The sequence below is a fragment of the Euprymna scolopes genome, chromosome 38, assembly GCF_053919585.1.
Source record: "Euprymna scolopes isolate OS-2025 chromosome 38, ASM5391958v1, whole genome shotgun sequence".
Taxonomy (NCBI): domain Eukaryota; kingdom Metazoa; phylum Mollusca; class Cephalopoda; order Sepiida; family Sepiolidae; genus Euprymna; species Euprymna scolopes.
Genome location: NC_136519.1, coordinates 25,426,071 through 25,445,914, shown reverse-complemented (window position 1 = coordinate 25,445,914; position 19,844 = coordinate 25,426,071). Strand labels below are relative to the sequence as shown.

Sequence of the window (19,844 nt, the reverse complement as noted above, 5' to 3'; positions counted from 1 at the left end):
TTACATTATCTCTTTAGATTGTTTTTAAAATGACAAACTAAAGAGCCACTCTTTGGTTAACTCATAAAATTTGATTTTCTTATTTAAAAATAAAACTACTAGATCAATTTACATGATTTTTGGAATATGACATTTTCATTTCGTATTACTGTTTTCATCTTGAGTGTCATTTTCATAATATTTCAGTTGATGTAACCTCCGACCTTTTTCAGGAGTATCTTGTCAAACTCAGGAACATTTCTGTCGAACTCAGGAATTTGGATGGAATTTCGAATAGAATACTTTCTTTACTTCACGGGGGTAGCATACTCTTGTTCCAGGAACCTTCAAGAGAATATTATTTTCACAATTGATTTTTTTCAAGTACTCTAACCACTGTGCTATGGGTCCGATCCAAACTAAAACCTAAAGACAATGAGTCAAGTACGATAACCATTAGACCAGCTTGACATGATCTTTAAAACATATTTTCAAACTATGCTATGGGTCCTTGTGGATAGTTTTAGCACAAATTTTAGGAGCTTGCAACTTATTTTTATTTCTAGTTGTAAATATCACTATTTTATTACTAATTACTATATATATATATATATATATATCATTGTTATTGTTTAATTATTGTTGTATATATTATCTATTATTTATTACTAGCCTGGGTGCCCGGCATTGCCCGGGTGTTTGGAGGTGTGTGTTGAGCAAAAAAAAAAAAAAAAGTGGTAGTAGCCAGGCAGGCTTGAACTCCTATTGCGAAGGAGTAAAAGAATGTGAAAAAAAAAAAATGTGACATCTTTGCTGTTGCACCCATCGCCAAACCGGAAGTGACATAGGTTTAAATTAACACTAGTCAATCAAAAAGATGGAACGACTTTCGAAAATATCAGCTAAAAAGCGACCCCTCCCTGTAGAAAAGTGCCCAGTTGAGGGTGAAAGAATTAATGTTTTTAGCCAATTTTTCAATATTTGGTGTCCAAAGGGTCGAGCTTCAAAACAATATCGATCTCATGAAAATCCGTCACCTCTGTCGAAAGTTTTAGGCAGACATACAAACATACATAGATTTAAACAAACAGGTGAGATTTATATTACAGAAGATCAAATTCTCTATTAAATATTATATTGTACCTAATATATAGTACTGATTTCAAAAGTTAAAAAAAAAAATGGCTTGGATGCTATCAGCTAGAATCAAAGCCAAAACATTTAGCGCTCCAGCCGAATTTCCTATCAATGTAGCTATCAAGAGAAAGGTAAGAAATATTTAATATTAAGTGCCTTGAAGAAATTAATCTAATTTGCACATGTGCAAAAAGAAGTAAAAATATGTCCGCAAGTTGAAACAAACAGTTTGCATTTTAACTTAATGTCAGTTTGCATTAATTCATCCATCCAAAGATTTTATTCATTGTAAACTATCCTTGGTGTATGATTACCATTTCCTGTTAATTTCAATATTTACAGGCACACACACACACACATACATCTGTTGTATACATTTATATAGATTAAAAAATGGATAAAACTTTGTGCCAAGCTGGTAGTAATAGTTGTATTAGAATTTTTACTATCTATGCCATACCAAGTTTTCTTCATGCCAAATCTTGTGCAAATTTTCCCAATAGCTTTGAAACCTGTAAGTGTTTATTGATTTTAGTATTAAGAATAGCAGTAGTAGTAATGGTAGTATTCTCATTTTTACCATTATGACAGACCCAGGATCTCGAAAATGTATCATACCAGATTTGATGCAACTTAGGGAACTTATAAGTGAGTGACAAATATGTTGAATAATCCAGATCCCTGGACAGTGACGTCAAATAAAAAAGTTGGTCATAAGTTTGTATGCAAAGTCCGGAAGAGTGACGGGAAACATAAGTCGGTGACAAGTTCGGATGCAAGGCCCGGGAGATGACGTCAAAGGAGGTTCAAATTCTAGGACGCAAAAATCCCCGGTCAGCGAGTGACCACATTTTTGGAAACAATACAGATTGGAATGTTGGCGTCATCTGGGCCAAATAAAGTATAAAAAAAAGAAAAAAAAAAGAAAGACATTTTTTTTTCTGTATTTTGGACTTTTTTTTTATTAGGTTGAATTCTGGAATAGAACCAAAGAATCTTATTTCAAACTTGCTCTTCTAATCATTTCAAGTTTTTAGAATCATTATGTTCGATTCAAACCGTCAAACTGCAAGCAGAAAACGTTTATTAGATTTCTCACCTTGTTTTGCAGACATTTCATTTTTTTTTAATTAAAAGCTTTGCTCAATTTCGTAAGTATGAATTTATGAAAGTGTTGTCTTTTAATTTTATTTTTTTGAAAAAAAAATGTTATTATTCAGCAAAATCAAATTTTTGTTTACTTGTTCCCCATATTATACTTAACATTAAATTCCTTATAAAATGAAGTAAAAAAAAACAACAAAAAAACGGAAAGAAACTGAGACATGTACATGCGATTATTATGTTTTTTTCTAAACACTTCACTTTTCTTGTAAGTAAAAAAAACAAAATACTCAAGCTGAGATCGAAACTAAAACCTAAAGACAATGAGTCAAGTATGATAACCATTAGACCAGCTTGACATGATCTTTAAAACATATTTTCAAACAAACTTATACTTAACATAAAGAAGTTGTCAGTTTCCAAACCGTGCATGCAGTCATGAAACAGTAGAAAACAGGTAAAAATCAGATCAACCCGATATACCAATTTTTAATGAAAACCGATTAAAGTTTTACACCTGTATGAATATCCTATATACCAAATTTCAAGTCTGTAGATCAAAAAATTCGTTGAGTATATAGGTTGAGAGTTGTCCTCACACACACACACACACATTCTCACTTTTACAGATATATAGATTAGATTTCTTATCGGTTTTGGAGACATTTAAATTTTTTTTTTACTCTTTACTGAATAATAGTGAATAATTTTTAATTTTATATAATTTAAGACAAAGTAAAAAATATATAAGAATATATGAGTTTATTTGTCAGTTCAACAGGGTGTAAACATCATAGATATAGAAGGGTTATAGAAACTCTTTATGCCATTTTATTTTAATTCTTTTTTATTAATGAGTTCAATTTAGAATAAAAGAAGTACCATTTAAAATCGCAGCAAATCATTTCTTCGTTTGCATATTTTAAAACTAAACATTAATCAGAAGTGACTTTTCCAGGACATCCATCATCAAGCCCAAACATCAGTTGACGTGATATTGTAAACAAACATGAATGGAATTTGATGAACGACATTATTTCTTTCTTTTTTTGTGAATTAGTTCACCGGGCAAATTATTCCTCGTAATACATAATATTCAATAGAGAATCGCTTCTATACTAATACATACGAAATTTGCATAAATTAAAATATCATGTTTAAGCGTATTATACGACTGGGCAACACCAGGCGGCCAGCTGGTACAAGTATAATAACTCATCACACTTTTCAATTTTTCAATAGTAAAGTAAAGTCGCATGATCAGTATTGTGGAGCTTTTTTGGACGGACCGTTTTATTCTGTTGTTGGCATTTGTTTTGCTAATTCTTTTGAGAAGCCAGTACTTAGAAGTAGGATCGTGGAGTCAGAGAAAGTCAGAATTTTTTGGAAAAAGTCCGAATCAGACTTAATCACAAACACAGGAGTAGGAATTGGTTTGGTTGTTTTGCTTTAGGGGATATCAATCTCTTTTTTTTTCTTTTTTACAAAGGAATCAACACTTATCAAGGCCCAGAAACTACTCAAGGATAAGGGTTAAAAAGTATATAGTGGTCAAAAGGACAATATCATAGTAATCATTCGAAGTGTAAATTTGGTAAATTGGATTACTAAAGGGGAACGGCTCATCAAGAACTTGTTTACACTGGACTTGAAGACAGCCATATTGTAGTCAGCTGGAAGAGAGTTCCACAGGTGTGCAGTTCTTAGAAAGAAGCTTTGTTCATGGAATCTACATTTAGGTTTAGGCACAGATAAAGAGTGGGTGAAAATTATTAATAGTGTTTACAGCCAAACGAGTGTTTCTTACGAATGTTTGGTGAGGAGGGACCATAGATATGAGCTCAATCAATCTTTTTCGGGCTTTTTTAATGCTGAATCTGGTCATTTTGATAAAAAAATTTATGCTTCAAGTTCCTTATATCTTCAAAATATTTATTCACCATGTTTGGTTTTTTTGTTTATTTTTGTTTTACAGCATATCAATCTTTTTCAGGTTATTTTATGCCGAATTTGGATATTTTCAAAAAAGGTTTTATGCTTCCAGTTCTTTATATCTCCAAATATTTATCCATGGTGTTTGGTTTGGTTGTTTTGCAGAGGAAAATTGTTGTTTTTGGCCTTGCAGAACATGATTGAGTTTTGTAAACCGGAAAGAACTAAAAAAAATAAAAAACAATAACATCAATGTTTAGTGCATTTAAGTCAGGATGCTGATATTTTCAGACATCCTGATCTGTTACCACGAGTTGGGAGCTGGATTTTTCAATGTTTGAAGAATCAAATAGTGTGAATATTCAAATATTTGAAGAATCAAATAGTCTGAATATTCAAGATTTTAAAATAAGGAGTCAGAGTTAGAATTGGACCTTACTTTCCAACTCTGTAACCCTACTTGCAAAAACAACCATGTGAAGGTTGCCAACATCAACAAGTAAAAAATAGTGTTATGAAACCAATTGGATTCAAACTTAGCACACCCAAGTTGTCAGTTTGTGTCTTTACAATAAAGACCATTTTTTTAATCTTTTTGTTATATATTGGTTATCATTGAAGGCACCATTTACGTTTTCTGTATAACATAAGAAGATTCCGTGTGCGTATGATTGTCTCTAATATAAATGGTTGCGTGTTTGATTATCATAAAGGGAATCGTGTGTGTGACATGTATTTTCAGAACCTACCTCTGCTTCTTTGATGTTAGACCATCTGGAAATTTCTCATCCTGGAGGGAGACTTGATACCTGTTTGACGAAGATTTATCACTCCAAGACGATGAATGGGTTTTATAGTTTTTATTTCACTTTCCCCAGAGGTCCTGCAGAAGGTGGAAGTGAAATCTGCTTGTGTGGGTTCTTCTTCTACACACGTCAGCGTTCGTCTCCCCCCTCCCCAGTTAAAAGGGGGAGACAACGGAAAAACCGTCCGTCTTCTTCCAAGCCCAAATCAAATCTCACCGATCGAGCCAACCTGACCACGTCACACATACGTAATCTGGTCAGCTGACCTTCGGTTCTGGTAAACGTGTCTACCTCCACGTTTACTCACCTCTCTCTCTCTCTCTCTCTCTGTAACATTTTCAAATGCTAATGAAAATAAGAAATGAAAAGGGAAAATAATTAAAATGTATTTCAGTGAAAAGTTTGATACAAACCAATGTTTCTTCTTTAGCTGCCATGACAAATGCCATAATTTGGGACAGTTCTTCAAATGTGATGTCTTTGATGATGTAGAATTTGATGAGACCAAGAAGAGATCCACGGATTGTTTTGGCATCTTCTTTGGAAAGATCATCCTCAGAATTTACACTAGAAACGAAAATGACAAACAAATAAAAAATCAAACAAAAATGTTTATTTTATTTTAGTTATTGTATAGTTCTTAATACACAGGGTGACCCAAAAAACAAAACAAAAGCTAAATGAAGGCCATCTAGAACATATGCTGTAGAACGGAGAAAAAAAGGCCAAAGACCCTAGTGTTTTGATGTGATGTTTTGAATATAATAAACAAGTTATGACCACAGTTTCATTTCATTCGGACAAAACACTAAGAAACGGGGCCTAATTATAGTTGGGGCCCGTTTTTTTTTTTTTTTTGGTCACCCTGTATATTTTGAATCACTCAAAGATAAGCATTAAGGTGACAGAAATGATTGCCAGCCAAAAGATGAGGAACACCATGGGAGTGTTAATCATGATCAATAGTGCATGAACTGTATTTACTTACACTTTTTATTTAATGTATTATTATGTAATTCTTAAATCCCACTTTCTGACTCTTTTTTGGCTTGGCAGGGTATAAGGCTGACTTCACAATCTTGTGTTCCATCATCCGACCATGGGATGGAGATAAAGAACGTCTCACATAAAAAGATGATCAGATCTATTTATTCATGGATAGATTTAATCATGCAAAAACCTGTGAGTTAAGACTTATAATATAAATAGCAACAATTAATATTTTTTTTTACAAGCGAGTCACCATTTATCAAGGCCTGGAAGCCACTTAAGGATAAGGATTAATAAGTATATAGTAGTCATCAAGACAACAGTATAGTAATCGTTATTAGTGGGAGTTTGGTATAATTTGATTATTTAAGGGAATGGCTCAGCAAGACTTTGTTTACATTGGACTTGAAGACGACCATATTGTAGTCAGCTGGAAAGCAGGCTAGTGGAACAGAGTTCCATAAGTGAGTATTTCTAGCAAAGAAGCTTTGTTCATGGAATTCACGTTTAGATTTCGGCACGGATAGAGCATGAAAGGGTTGATAGTTGTTGTATCGATGATTAGAAAGTTGGAGAGTATAGCATCGAGAACGTTATGAAAATGTCAAAAGCCAAGATAAGTAAAACAAGTCTGAAATGTATAAATAATATAAAAAATTCTTCATTTTTGAACTATTATCCAAAGAAAGAAATTCTATTCACTATTCCAACAAAAAAAAAATAAAATGGACGTGATTTGGTGAATGGATTAAAAATCAAATGTCTTACCTGTAATAAGTGCGAATAACATCTAAGATGTATTGCACGCCATACTTCTTTCGAAACAATTTTCGGTCATCTTTGATTATCGTGGCTAGGTACTGGATGTGACCTGTAAAATTAAACAATAAAAAAAATGCAATTAGCCAGAATTTTATTGCATCGTTTTTTGTTTTTTTTATTATTATTAAATTGGAAATAAATTCTTCATTTTTGTTATCAAATTTTGATTTGTTTTTCTTAACATTTTGCGTCTTCATTGTTTTTACATTCACAGCGTTTCGGCCATTGTATTATTCTTTAGTATTTTCTGACTCTTAGATTGGACCTTTCATTTATTTTATTTATCTCGTAAGGATGTAAGAAACAAGATCAAGTGTTAAGTTGAAAAGCAAGGTAACCAGAATTAGCAAATTTTGGTTTAAAAAAAATTTTTTTTTTAATTAAAAAAATGACTGAGAAAGCTAGTTGGTATTCCCTCATAGAAATGGCTCAGGCAATTAGAAATAAATGAATCCCTTCTAAAAGAGAGAAGGCAAAGCTCTAGTACACCCCGCTCTGTAGAACACTGACAGCAAGAACCTGCCTGACTACAACCACAGCAGAGGACTTTCCTTTCTCTTTCTCTGTACAAAAGATTAGGCACAACTTCCATGAAAAAAGTTTCTTTCTTAGAGCCTCCCACCTGTGAAGCAAAATAACACAAAGCTGCTTCCCTGTTGACTACAATATGGTCATCTTCAACTATTTGCTGAGCCCTCTTTTTGTCTAATCAATTTCCCTCAAGAAATCTTCTGCTCATACCAAGGTCGTTTTTAATCTGTGTTGATGATCTCTTTAGTCCTTATCCTCTAATGCAGAGTTTCCCGAACTTCAGGACACCATGGAGCCACTGAGCAGGGCAAAGGTTTTTCACGGAGCACTAACAAGATAATTTCTAAAATAAATATGAAAAACATTAATTTTAAAACTAACTAATGATAATGTTTACCACAATTTTTTGTTTTTGCTTAATCAAAAATTGCTGCATTTTTTGTTAATTTATTTTTTATTTTATTTTTCATGAACCATCTTGAAACTCTTTCCACCTGTAGTTATGTATCATATCTCTTTCCAGTAAAAAAGATCAACATCTTGAAATTTGGAATATAGTCTTTTGTCATTTATTTGTAATATATATATATATATATATATATATATATATATATATATATATATATATACAGGGGCAGAGATGAGACTAGTGCCACTCGTGCCTGGCACGACCAATAACTCAGTCAATGTTATTCAAAATGGATTAAAAATCATCCATTAATTTCAAGCAAACATACTTAGTCTGATCTCAATTTACGTATCTATTCAAGTTTCGATAACTAAGTAGCCAAAAGTTCATAAATATATCTAGGAATAATACAAGGATGCTGTTTTGAACGGATTGTCTTTGTCCGGCCACCGTCAGATTCACTGAACATCTTATAACAGCGGCTACGATGTTGAACACACATAATCCGTGCCAAGCACAAAACCCCTCTTGTAATAATAGTAATGTTAGAGAAAGCCCACTTTTTGCTGTAGCCACGCGCAAAGTGAAGTCGACCTACGGTGCCTAAAATATTTAGCACGAGGTGACTGCTGATGCCTGTTTTGGGAAGAGGGAGAGGGACCGAGAGAGAGAGGGGGAGAGAGAGAGATCTATAGACACATACGTACGCATAAACACATGAAGAACGATTACTACTACTGCTGCAATATGTAAACATAACCACCCGTATATATCAGATTGTAAATAAATATCAGTGATGAAGTTATTGTTTCATTAATTAATAAAGAATAGGCTTTGAATGACAGTGAATTTGTTTGAGGAATTTTTTTTTACGTGAATTTTGAATCATAGAAATCTACAAAAAATATGGGTTTTAAGTCATTTTATATTAATACTAAGAAACCCATCAATCCAATAAACCTTCGTAGAATTCCGTAGTGGTACGTAAATACTTTTGTAATTTTTTTTCATAAAGGCCCTGTATGCAACTTTTTTTTCTTCTCATTCCCCACTTTTAATCATGAAACGGGTTTCCTGTCATGATTGCAATAATATTTAAACCCAACTTTATTCATCAATATTACCTTTTATTCTATGGGAAAATTTAATCGCCATTTTTGGAGAACATTACTTCAGTTGACGAAAATATTTCAGTCGCCTCACTACACTCAATTTTGCCACGGACTTTATTTACGAATTCTTTGTATCTTAGAATTTTTGGATAAAATTAAGATTTTCAATGTTCTCAGTGTTTCCACGGATAACTTCAACTAGTCAAGATATCATATGTTTCAAGATTCATCAGATGGAATTTACATTTTGGAAGTTCCCTGTATTTTGCGTATAATGTCACTTGGGCTAATTTTCCTGTGTTTCACGGATAAGCAGATTATTTTCTAAAACATCAAAAAAAAAAATTATACTGCATTTGCTGTTAAGATATAATGGAAATGGATATTGTGTTAGACCTGAAAAATAGATTGTTTGTCCAGAGAAATGTAGCCAAAAAGCGAGAAATTATCAAAGTTGCCTAACTCCTTTATTGGTGAATAAGGTTAGAACTCGTTCGTTTCAATCCAAATGGTTTAATGACATTGACTGGTGTTATGTGCAAGTAAATCTGAGGAAAATCTCTATTGTTGGGCTTGCTTGCTTTTCACGCCTAAATCAGGACAATCATGGACTGATAATGGCTATATTGATTATAGGCATATTTTGGCTGACTGCAAAATTCATTCGAAATCAATGACTCATTTGAACAATTATAAGCATTTAAAAACATTTGGCACTGCTATTAGTGAATCGGCCAAACTTGAAAGAGAAAGGCACAATAAATTGGTCAAAGAAAATAGACAATATCTGAAACACCTGATAAATGCAATATTATATCTTTGCAAACAAGAACTACCATTGCGCGGACACGATGAAAGGGAAGATAGTCTTAACAAAGGTAATTATCAAGAATTATTGCAGTGCTTCTCTAAAATTGACAGTGTGTTTTCTGCCAATGAAGGCTCTAGGTAATGTTTCCAGAACAATACAGAATGAAATTATATCTGCAATTGATAACGTGATTGCTGTTATTATTCACGCTGAAATTCAAAGTGCCCCATTTATTTCAGTGCAGGCTGATGAAACAACTGACTGTGCAATGCATGCACAGCTTTCGATCATTGTTAGGTATGTGAATGGATGCAAAATTATTGAACGATTCCTTGGATCTTATGATGTGAGCGATGATAAAAGTGCCACAAGATTAGCTGATGTAATCGAGAATTCTTTAAATTCCTTCGATGATGCAAAATCAAAATTGGTTTGCCAAACTTATGATGGAGCAGCCGTGATGACAGGTGAACGGAACGGAGTGCAAATTAAATTGAGAGAGAAGGGATTTAAATACGCTGATTTCATCCATTCTTATGTCCATAAACTTAATTTAGTTTTGAGTAAAAGTACGGAAAATGTTGATGGCGTTAAAATATTTTTTTCACATTTACACAGCTTCAGTAAATTCACATCATCTAGTACGAAACGGAAGAGTGTGTTCCGAAAATTTGAAATCAGCATCCCATCTTTGTGTGCTATCAGATGGTCTTATAAATCAAGAACTGTATCCGCTATAAAAGACGATTGTCAAAAAATAATGAACGCACTCAAAGATATTCTCGATCATGGCGGATATAGGATGAAGCAACACTAAGTGAAACCGACAATTTATTGTCAAAATTGAATGATTTCACTTTCATATTTTTTATTAACTGTTTTTATGTCATTCTTTCTCAAGCAGAGAAACTATTTGACATTTTACAATGCAGAAAACTCGATGTGAAATATGCTCAAGATAAAATACATGATTTTATTCAATCGATATCAAACAATTGTGACAATGAACATTATGAAAATATGATCCAACACACGATGACAGACATGAAGATATCTGACGAATCACACACTCCACCCATAAAAAGAACTAGGGGAAATCGAATCAACTACAAAAGTGTATATTTTGAAATAATTCAAGACATCATTTCATCACAAAAGGAACAATGCCAACATAGGAGACTTTTCATATTTTGAATTGCTCGATTTGAAGTTTGAAGTTTTTTCCTATACATTCCCTAAGCAACATATAGATGCATTGCAGAAAAAATACCCTGGTATTTTTTACCTAAAATCCTTGACAAGTGAGCTCAGGTATTTGTATTCTGACAATGATTTAAAAAAATGTCCTCAAATAAAGTTATTTTGGAGATGCTTCATGAACTCGTTTTTGTCTGCAATGTCTGAAACTGTGGGACTGATACAACTTTTCTTTACCATTTCCGCTACTTCAGTTTCAAATGAAAGAAATTTCTGAACTTTGGACAGAATACGATCATTTTTGAGATGCACTATGGCTGAGGATCAACTATCGTTTTTAGCCTGAATTTCAATTGAGAAGCAAATGCTTAAAGACTTAGAGCAAAGAAATGAATTGCACAATAAGGTAATAGAAAAATTTGCAGCCAAACCAAGACGCCTGGAGTTTATGCTCAAATGAGATGACCTTCCCCAAAACGCGCTTGACCTGCAGACACGCCCATTCAAAGGCATTTATAGATGAACATTAGCTGTGAAATGATGCAGCAAAAAAAAGTTACATACAGAATCTTTATGAAAAAAATTTATTTACGTGCTACTACGGAATTCTACGAAGTTCCGAGGTTTGAGGGTTTTTCTTACTATTAATATAAAATGACATAGAACTCATTTTTTGTAGATTTCTATGATTCAAAATTCACGAATAAACCATTTCTTAACAAAAAAAAAAAAAAAAAAGGGATTATGAAGTGCTAATAAAAAATCAATCATTTAATTATTTTATAATTCCATGAGACAAATGACCTGGAGAGTTGTCGACTTAATTGCTAACCTGATTAGTTGTCATTGTCATCAATTTCTTTATTTCTAATAAACATGTTTTTCTCATCATAGTAATGAACATGTTCTCTTTTCTTCTATACTTTTGAAAGGAAAAAAAATTATCTTATCTACTGTATTAACAAGTCTATAAATTATATAGTATCTTGATTGTTCACAAAAAAAAAAACACCATGCAAGGTACGTTAGTCAATCTGTGCTATACAATGGAGAATCACGCAATAGCAACTATGATGACTTACTTTGGGTGTCCACAGACCATGAATTGGGAACTGAAGTTGACAGAAGGGGGGGGGGGGGTACGAGTAGCAATAATAGGCTAGAGTCGCCACTGTATATATATATATATTAGCAATAGATTCGCATAATGATATATATTTTTAAAAAATATGTAGAATTGAACATTTTAACACGCTGAAAGAAATAAACAGTAAGATGGACAACATCTTAGAATTTGGAATATAGTCTTTATATATTAGCAATAGATTTGCATAATGATTATGTCTATTGTGTGTTATCATTCTTACCTATCCTGACGGGAAAGTCACTCCGGCTCCACACTCGAAAATCAAATAAAACAAACTGATAAAGTTGGTGAAGGAGTAAGGTGTTGGTTGTAGCCGCAGTCTCCACCAGAAGTTGAACAGCCATCAAGACATGAACATCGATCATATGTGGCTGCACCTAAGTGAATTGATCGCAAAAAGAATAAAAAAAAAAAAAACAAATAATTAATAAAGCGTACGAAAAATTAATTTAAAAAAGCAAAATCAATAAAAATCTATTATTGATTGAATTCAGACTTCAATCTCACTGGCAATTAAAATTTTATAAATCATAATATATATATATTATATATATATATATATATATAGTGCAAAACTTTGTTGAAATTCAAATACTTACTTTTTCTTTTTTATAACTTTTGTTTATTTTCTCTTGGATTTTTTTTTTCATTACAGCTGTTTCGTTAGTGGGAAGGCAATTTTATGATTTAAACGTCCATAAAAATATCCTGTCGCCACCAATTCTTCAGATGATTTTTCCATTTGATGTTAACAACAAAAAGTTGATTTTTCATAAACATGGTATTTTGGGGAAAAGAAATCCCAACACCACGCTGCCACATGTCAGCCATCTTGGGTGTTATGCTAAGATAATTTTCTGTTTTAAACAATAATTTTGTATTTTTTTTTTTTTATTTTAATTTGCTGTTTTTTCCAATTTCTTATAATTTTATTTCTACATTTATGTGTGTTTATTCTAATATTCCTTTTTGTTTGGTTTTCGAACTTTTGTTTATTATTTAATTTCTTTGAAAACAACAACTATATATATATATATATTTTTTTTTTTTTTTTTCTTAATACAAGATACCTTAAATAAGTTTCCAGACTTTGTATTTGTACAGGCATTTAAAATTGCTGTAGACTCTTGAAAATTCAGTATGTTATTGTTATACATCTTATGAGATGACAGACCAATTTTTATGATTTCAGGTTCAAATGAACAGCTACAGCAGGAATTGGAATACTCTCTACTAAAGCCTGTTTGTCAAAGCTGGTGAATTTTAAAAATTCAATCTGGACATGAGGACATTTTCAAACGCTTTGCAACAAAATTCTTGAAAAAAGTGCCACCAAAATGTATGGAATGCTTAAGACTGCTTTTGGAGCATCTTGCATGAATCGAGCATCAGTTTTTGAGTGGCATAAGAGATTCAAGGAAGACAAGGTGTCTGTGAGGAATGATGAGATTTGTGGGAGGAGTAAGGAAATCAGAACACCAGAGTTGATTGGTCAAATAAAGAATTTCATGGATAAGGACTGTCGTGTGTCTACAGAGACAATAAGTGCACAGTTTGATGTCAGTGTGGGAATTTTATGCACAATTATTTCCAAGGAACTGAAGATGCAGAAGATTTGCGTAAAGTTTGTCCCAAGGGTGCTCCATCTTTGACACAGACTATTTGACCAAGATGGACATCAAGACAGTTCTTCACCTTCCATATAGTCTAGATTTTGCTCCTTGTGATTTTTCATTATTCCCTAAGCTCAAGGAAAACCTGGGAGTCTGTTGTTATGATACAATTAAGGAGATGAAATAAGCTGTGATAAGGGTCATCGGCACACTCACACAAGAGGACTTCCATGGGGTCTTTCAGAAGTTGTTGGAACAGTATAACAAGTGCATTGCAGCAAGAGGAGATTACTTTGAAGGAGACTAGACTTTCATGTGTATACTATCAATAAAAGAGCTCGTATGAATAAAGTCTAGAAACTTATTGAAAACATCTCATACTTCAGCCATTTTCATTATTGCTATCACAGCCATCCCCGGATTTCAATTTCTTCCATTTTTTTTTCAATGTTTTATCTTTTTTTGCAAAGGAGTCACCACTTATCAAGGCCCGGAGGCCATTCGAGGATAAGGTTAATGAGTGTACAGTAGTCAATGGGACAATATCATAGTAAATCGTTAGTAGTGGAAATTTGGTAAATTAGATTACTTAAGGGGACGGCTCATCAAGAACTTGTTTGCGTTGGACTTGAAGATGAACATATTGTAGTTAGCTGGACAGCAGGGAAACGGAAGAGAGTTCCACAGGCATGCAGTTCATGGAATCTACATTTAGCTTTAGGCACAGATAAAGAGTGGGGGAAATTATTGATAGTGCTGGTATGGGACGGAATTATTGATAATGATAGTGTTAGACGAGTGTTTTACATGAATATTTGGTGAGGGGGAACCACAGATTGGAGAGCTCAGACAAGCACTTGCCATGAAAATAATGATAAAGCAGAAACAGGCTAACAATGTCCCTTCTGTAATAAAAAGGTTGTAGGGAAGAGAAAAGGGACCCCCCCCCAACCCCACTAGGCTATGATATCTATTTTGAACTCTGTCAAAGCAGGATAAGAAGCTTCTAGTTTCTTGCCAGATGTGGTAACAGTACTCCATTCTTGGACGGACTTGGCTCTTATACAGGTAAAGAGTTGCATCAACAGTTAGATATCTACTGGAGCGCTAGAATGATCCCACCATTTTTCCAGCCACCTTGGCAATGGATTTGATGTACGTGTTCCATTTCAGATCAGGAGTAAAGGTCAGACCCAGAAGCATGTCAAAATATTTTTAGGAGTGTTCCTAGTGCTTCTAAGATCATTAATATTATCTTCACTTCCTCCATCCTCCATATGCCTTTCAGTTCTCTGGCCAAGTCAGTGTATTTGTTTTACTTCTCCATCTCCTTGATATTCACCCTATGGTCTGCTCGTATGGTAAAATCTAAGATGTGGCAGGATTTTTCCTATTATCACATTTGGTCTCCTTGTTTGGATGGGTTTATCTGTTTGTTCCATAGGATTTTATGGTTTCCGCTTTCAAGTACTATTACCAAAGTGAAGCAACACTGAGCCTAGTCAGTATCAGATGGGTGACCAATTTGGGAATTTCAGACGCTGTATGTAAGAAGACATCAACACCTGTCTGCAAGAGTTGCAAAAACCTAACGTCATCATCTCCCCTAACAGGGGTATACATGCAACTGGAGACTGCTTGCGAATTTCATACTCCCATGGAACTTTCTTCTTCGGAGGAATTCGGTTAAACCCGCATAGAGTTAGTGCAGTTTCCGTTTGTTTATTTTTTTTTTTTTTTTTTTACCGGTTTGTGTTTATACCACTTGTCCTGGTGTTCAAGAGACAATTGTTTGCATAGTTTCCAGTGTACTGCTTGCTGCACTGATCATGTCTATTCCTATATTCTTTTTGAACTGATGTAGTTTACTGTTTTGTTTTTTTGTCCATGGAGTCCACATTTGCTTTTCTCTTGTGTCTTGTCGATTTTTGCTTTTATATTGTTGGTTCTAATAACGTTATCTTATGCAGCTGTTTTTAGGGATTCAGTTTCTTTGTCTAGGTGTTCTTTCTATAATCATGTCCAAGTCTTTTCGTGAGTGTCAGCTTTTGTCATCCTTATGAATTGTCCGTTTTTAAATTTTGGTATTTTCCTTCACTTGATCAAATCTTACGGTTTATTTTTACTTAAGCAGGTTCTTTTTGGTTTCCGCTGTCTGTTTAGCGAAAGTCTAGCCAAGTCTTGCCAGTGTTTTACAGAGGAAAAGTCCCTTCTGATTAATACTTGTGTAATTTCTGTTTAATTTTAAAACTCTACATAAAAAAAATAGTCTTTACTTTGAAATGATTCTTTTTTGGATTGGTTTTATTTTTAATAAAAAATGTTATATTCAAAATATATTTTTTTAGTCTACACTTTGAACTTCTTTTTTTAAATGCAATAATCACACAGAGTAGATCCATAATACAGTCCAATACTTTTTAGATTATTTAACACTGAATCCGGTGATTTTATGCTTTAAATTCTTTATATCTTTAAAAATGTATTTATGGTGTTTGATTTGGTTGTAGAAGAAAATATAGATGATCATTATTGTTATTGCTGCATTTTTTTTTAAATTTATACTTTGAACTTGTTTTTCAGAATTGTTTTATATAATAAAACATTTATTTTAAAAGCTTACATAAAAATAGTTTTTACTTAGAAATTTAAAATTTAAAAAAAAAAATTCTTTCAAAATAACATTGATAAAACTCCCACTAAACCGAAAGCAGAAATTGAAAAATAAATAAATAATTTTAGTAAAAATAGCAGATTTCACATTTTACCTTACTTCCAAACATCCAAAAATTAATAATTAAACAAATTATAGTGGACATTAAACTTCTGCAATATTTAAGACACAATTTTGACAAACTATCAACATCCCATTTTTGCATCTTTACCACAAACTAGAATATCCGTGGCCCGTTGGGTCAGTATATGTTATAGCTAGCTATGGAATAGCAAATATATTAATTATGCAAAAATATGCACACACTTTTACCATAAGAAATTACAATGCTTAATATCAGCGGAAAATTTAAATGTGGTATTCGTTTTCAGCATACCAAAAAACCTAGAAAAGTCGTCATTTTAAACGAAATGTTCAGGTGGAAACCAAGTAAAAATTTACCAAAACTTCTATTTTATATTTGCTTTAAAAAAAAAAAAAAAATACATTATATACAGTGTTGGTCATCCGTACCTTAAAATTTGTTTGACGCCATTTTCGCCGCATGGCTTTATAAACAAAGTGTGACTCTTAATGAAAGCCAGTATGGCATAAAGCCCTTATCATAAGTCAACAATTATAACTTTTGCCCGTTTTTAACGGGCTAAAAAGTCTATTGTTTGCATAATCTTGAAAGTATTAATAAACATTTGCAAGAAATTTTAATGTCTTTAAACTGCCAATTACAAAATCTAATACAATAAAAAAGACTTAAAATAGTTTAAATGGTAAGAAACTAAAGCAAATACATAAAAAAAATAACTGATATTGCCTTTGGTAGCAGTTACTTATTGTACAATTTTTTGTTATGTTCCATTTATAAAAAGCTAGATGTTATTACGATGACAGTTAAGTAGATTCTTTTTATTAACACAGTTTCAACAACTGGGCAAGCTGATCTGAGTTTTATATATATATATATATATATACGAATAATTTAAACACTTTTAAATTGTCAATTGCAGAATATATAAAAGACTTTAAATAATTTAAATCGTAATTTGTTTTGTTTGAAAACGATTCCAACTTGTAATGCAAAATACAATTAACGTAGATAAACAGTTTGGGACGTGAAAAACATACAATTTTTTTTTTATCAAGTTCTAATTTCTATCGATAGTTTTAATCACTTGGGTAAAGAAAATATTAAAAAAAAAAAGAATATGTAAGCATATTTAAGATTTCACATTCCAACTTTGTTTTGCAAGGTTGCAATTGATCGAAATGATTCCACCCATGCAAGAGGTAACAAATAACTGCCCTCTTTCCTTCCAAACCGGGTAGTTTTATCCATTTCGAATCTTGTTCAGTCATGTGGGTTTATCACGTTCTCCACGTCTTCTTGTATCAAACCAGATACACTTCCTGCATTTTGTTTTTTCTTCTTATTTCCATGACAGAAAGAACACACCCTTTATCTCTTTACGATAAGGCTATTTGTGCCATTACTATTACAATCTTACGTCTAAACATTCAAGAATAAATGATTCAACAAATTATAGTGGACATTAAACTTCTGCAATATTTAAGACACAATTTTTGAAAAACTAGCAACATCACATTTTGCAACTTTATAACAAATGTTAAAAAAAAAACAGAGACTAACTCCAAGAATACGAAAATATCTATGGAGCTAGTAACTTTTCTATTTTTTACCCCAAGACAACAACCAGCATACCTGATGATGGTCGAAGACAAAACCAACCGAAACGCTGCACAAATAACACTCAAGATGAGAACAATAGTCGGATCAAAACAAGTACAGTAGAACCCCGGGATACGGCATTAAAAATTAGTAACAAAATACAGTACACTATATAATACACATGTATATAATCAAATAACATTATAAATAACACCGTAAGGCAGAGTAAATACCATAACCAGGGACCAGAAAAGCATTGTATTGCACATCATAACCTAAAAAAAAAAACTTATCCTAGAGCCACCATCTCCTGGAGTTCTATTGTAATATGAACAAATTTAAGATTTATATTTATTTTAATATTTTTTGTAAAAGAAAAAAAATCTAAATTTGTGATGAAATAAAAAACAACATTTGGGTTAATAAAAGCAAACTAAAATGAAAATAATTCTTGATAGTAAATAAAATATTAATAAATTGTTAGTTTAGTTAAATGGGAAACAATTTCAGAAATCTTTTAGATGATCAATAGCACCGTGCAACAAGCAAAAAGAACACAACATTTATAAGCAAAATTGCATGGAAAATCCATTTCTGGCCTTCTTTTCATCAAATTACCATATATACTTGTGTATAAGTCGATGTGCATTTTAAGACCAAAAATTGTGTCAGTTAAGGTATTACAAGTCGACTGTAGATTCTAGACAAGTTAATTGGTTCATCTCATGACTCTTTCTTGCACAGATAATTTCCTTTTTAGTGTTTTCTTTTTTTGTAAGACATATTATAAATTATTCCTTGGCACCCGTGAGCGATAATACATGCATTTATGCAAGTGTGGTCTATTCGATTTTCATATATGGAATCAACCTGCTGCACACTTACATGCAACGAACGCAACTGCTGCTAAGCAGACATTCTGATCAATGGCATGCTGGAGATTCCAGGCGCAGTTATTGTTTTTAGACATAACTTATGTCACATACCATAATAACGTAAATGCATACAGTGCACAAGACGTAATATACTGTAATAATGTGAACGCATGTGTTAAGTGTCATTAAATGGTTTCATTAAATAGTTGTTACTAAATTATTAAAACTTGTTGAACTTAGAGGAGAATGACATATTGTAAACACTACATTTCCTAACCTACTAAAAAGAAAACGTCATATCATCATCGAATACGTCAAATCGAACTTAGGCCTATAGCCATGTCTAGAGAGTGAACATTGCGAGAGCTATTCCAATTATTATTAAGCCTCCCACTGAAAGAACGTGCATGCTGGCAAACACACTGCAGTGAATTTTGAAGGGTTGGTTGGTTGTTTTTGTTTTATGGCATATCAACGCTTTTGGGTTATTTAATGCCAAATCCAGTGATTTTGAAGAACAATTTTTTAATAGAGTATATTTGTTTTTTTAAGTCGGTTTCTATTTAACCCATAGTTGGGACCCTAACAGGTACTACCACTCCAGATCAGAGTGGACCTGGGAGCAATGGCAATTAAAGGGTGGCTCCACACTCCCCAAAGCCCACAAGCTGGGGCCTCACCATCGGATATAGTTTAAGGCCATATCCAGGACCAATTTTGAAGGGAGTACGATTAATTATTAGGATTACCAGTATATACCGAGTGCACAAACAAAATGGTATTTTCTAAATTATGATTGAGTGTTGAATCGCTCTCTAACAACATTTTTAAAAACATTATCTATATTTAAGTCGACCCCCCAAAAATAATCTTAAAATTATCTCCAAGAAATTCGACTTATACACAAGTATACATAGTAGGTACAGTTTTTTTGTTTTATTTTTTGCAAAAATGTCACTTTCAAGAATTTTGCAGAGAATCTTAGTGATGTGAGTGATGAACATAGCGAGGGATTCCATCA

The 19,844-nt window shown here is 32.7% G+C and overlaps 1 protein-coding gene across 1 annotated transcript in view; it reads right to left on the bottom strand.

Annotated features, from left to right (window-relative positions):
- The window catches only part of LOC145263098 (neurobeachin-like protein 1), a 319,648-nt gene that overhangs the window by 121,026 nt on the left and 178,778 nt on the right, over positions 1-19,844 (bottom strand). The window contains exons 24-26 of the mRNA XM_080120024.1: positions 12,198-12,354; positions 6,717-6,819; positions 5,372-5,525 (exon numbers count right to left, since the gene is read on the bottom strand). Of these exons, the coding sequence (XP_079976150.1) occupies positions 5,372-5,525; positions 6,717-6,819; positions 12,198-12,354 (414 nt within the window). The remainder of the gene's footprint in view (positions 1-5,371; positions 5,526-6,716; positions 6,820-12,197; positions 12,355-19,844) is intronic.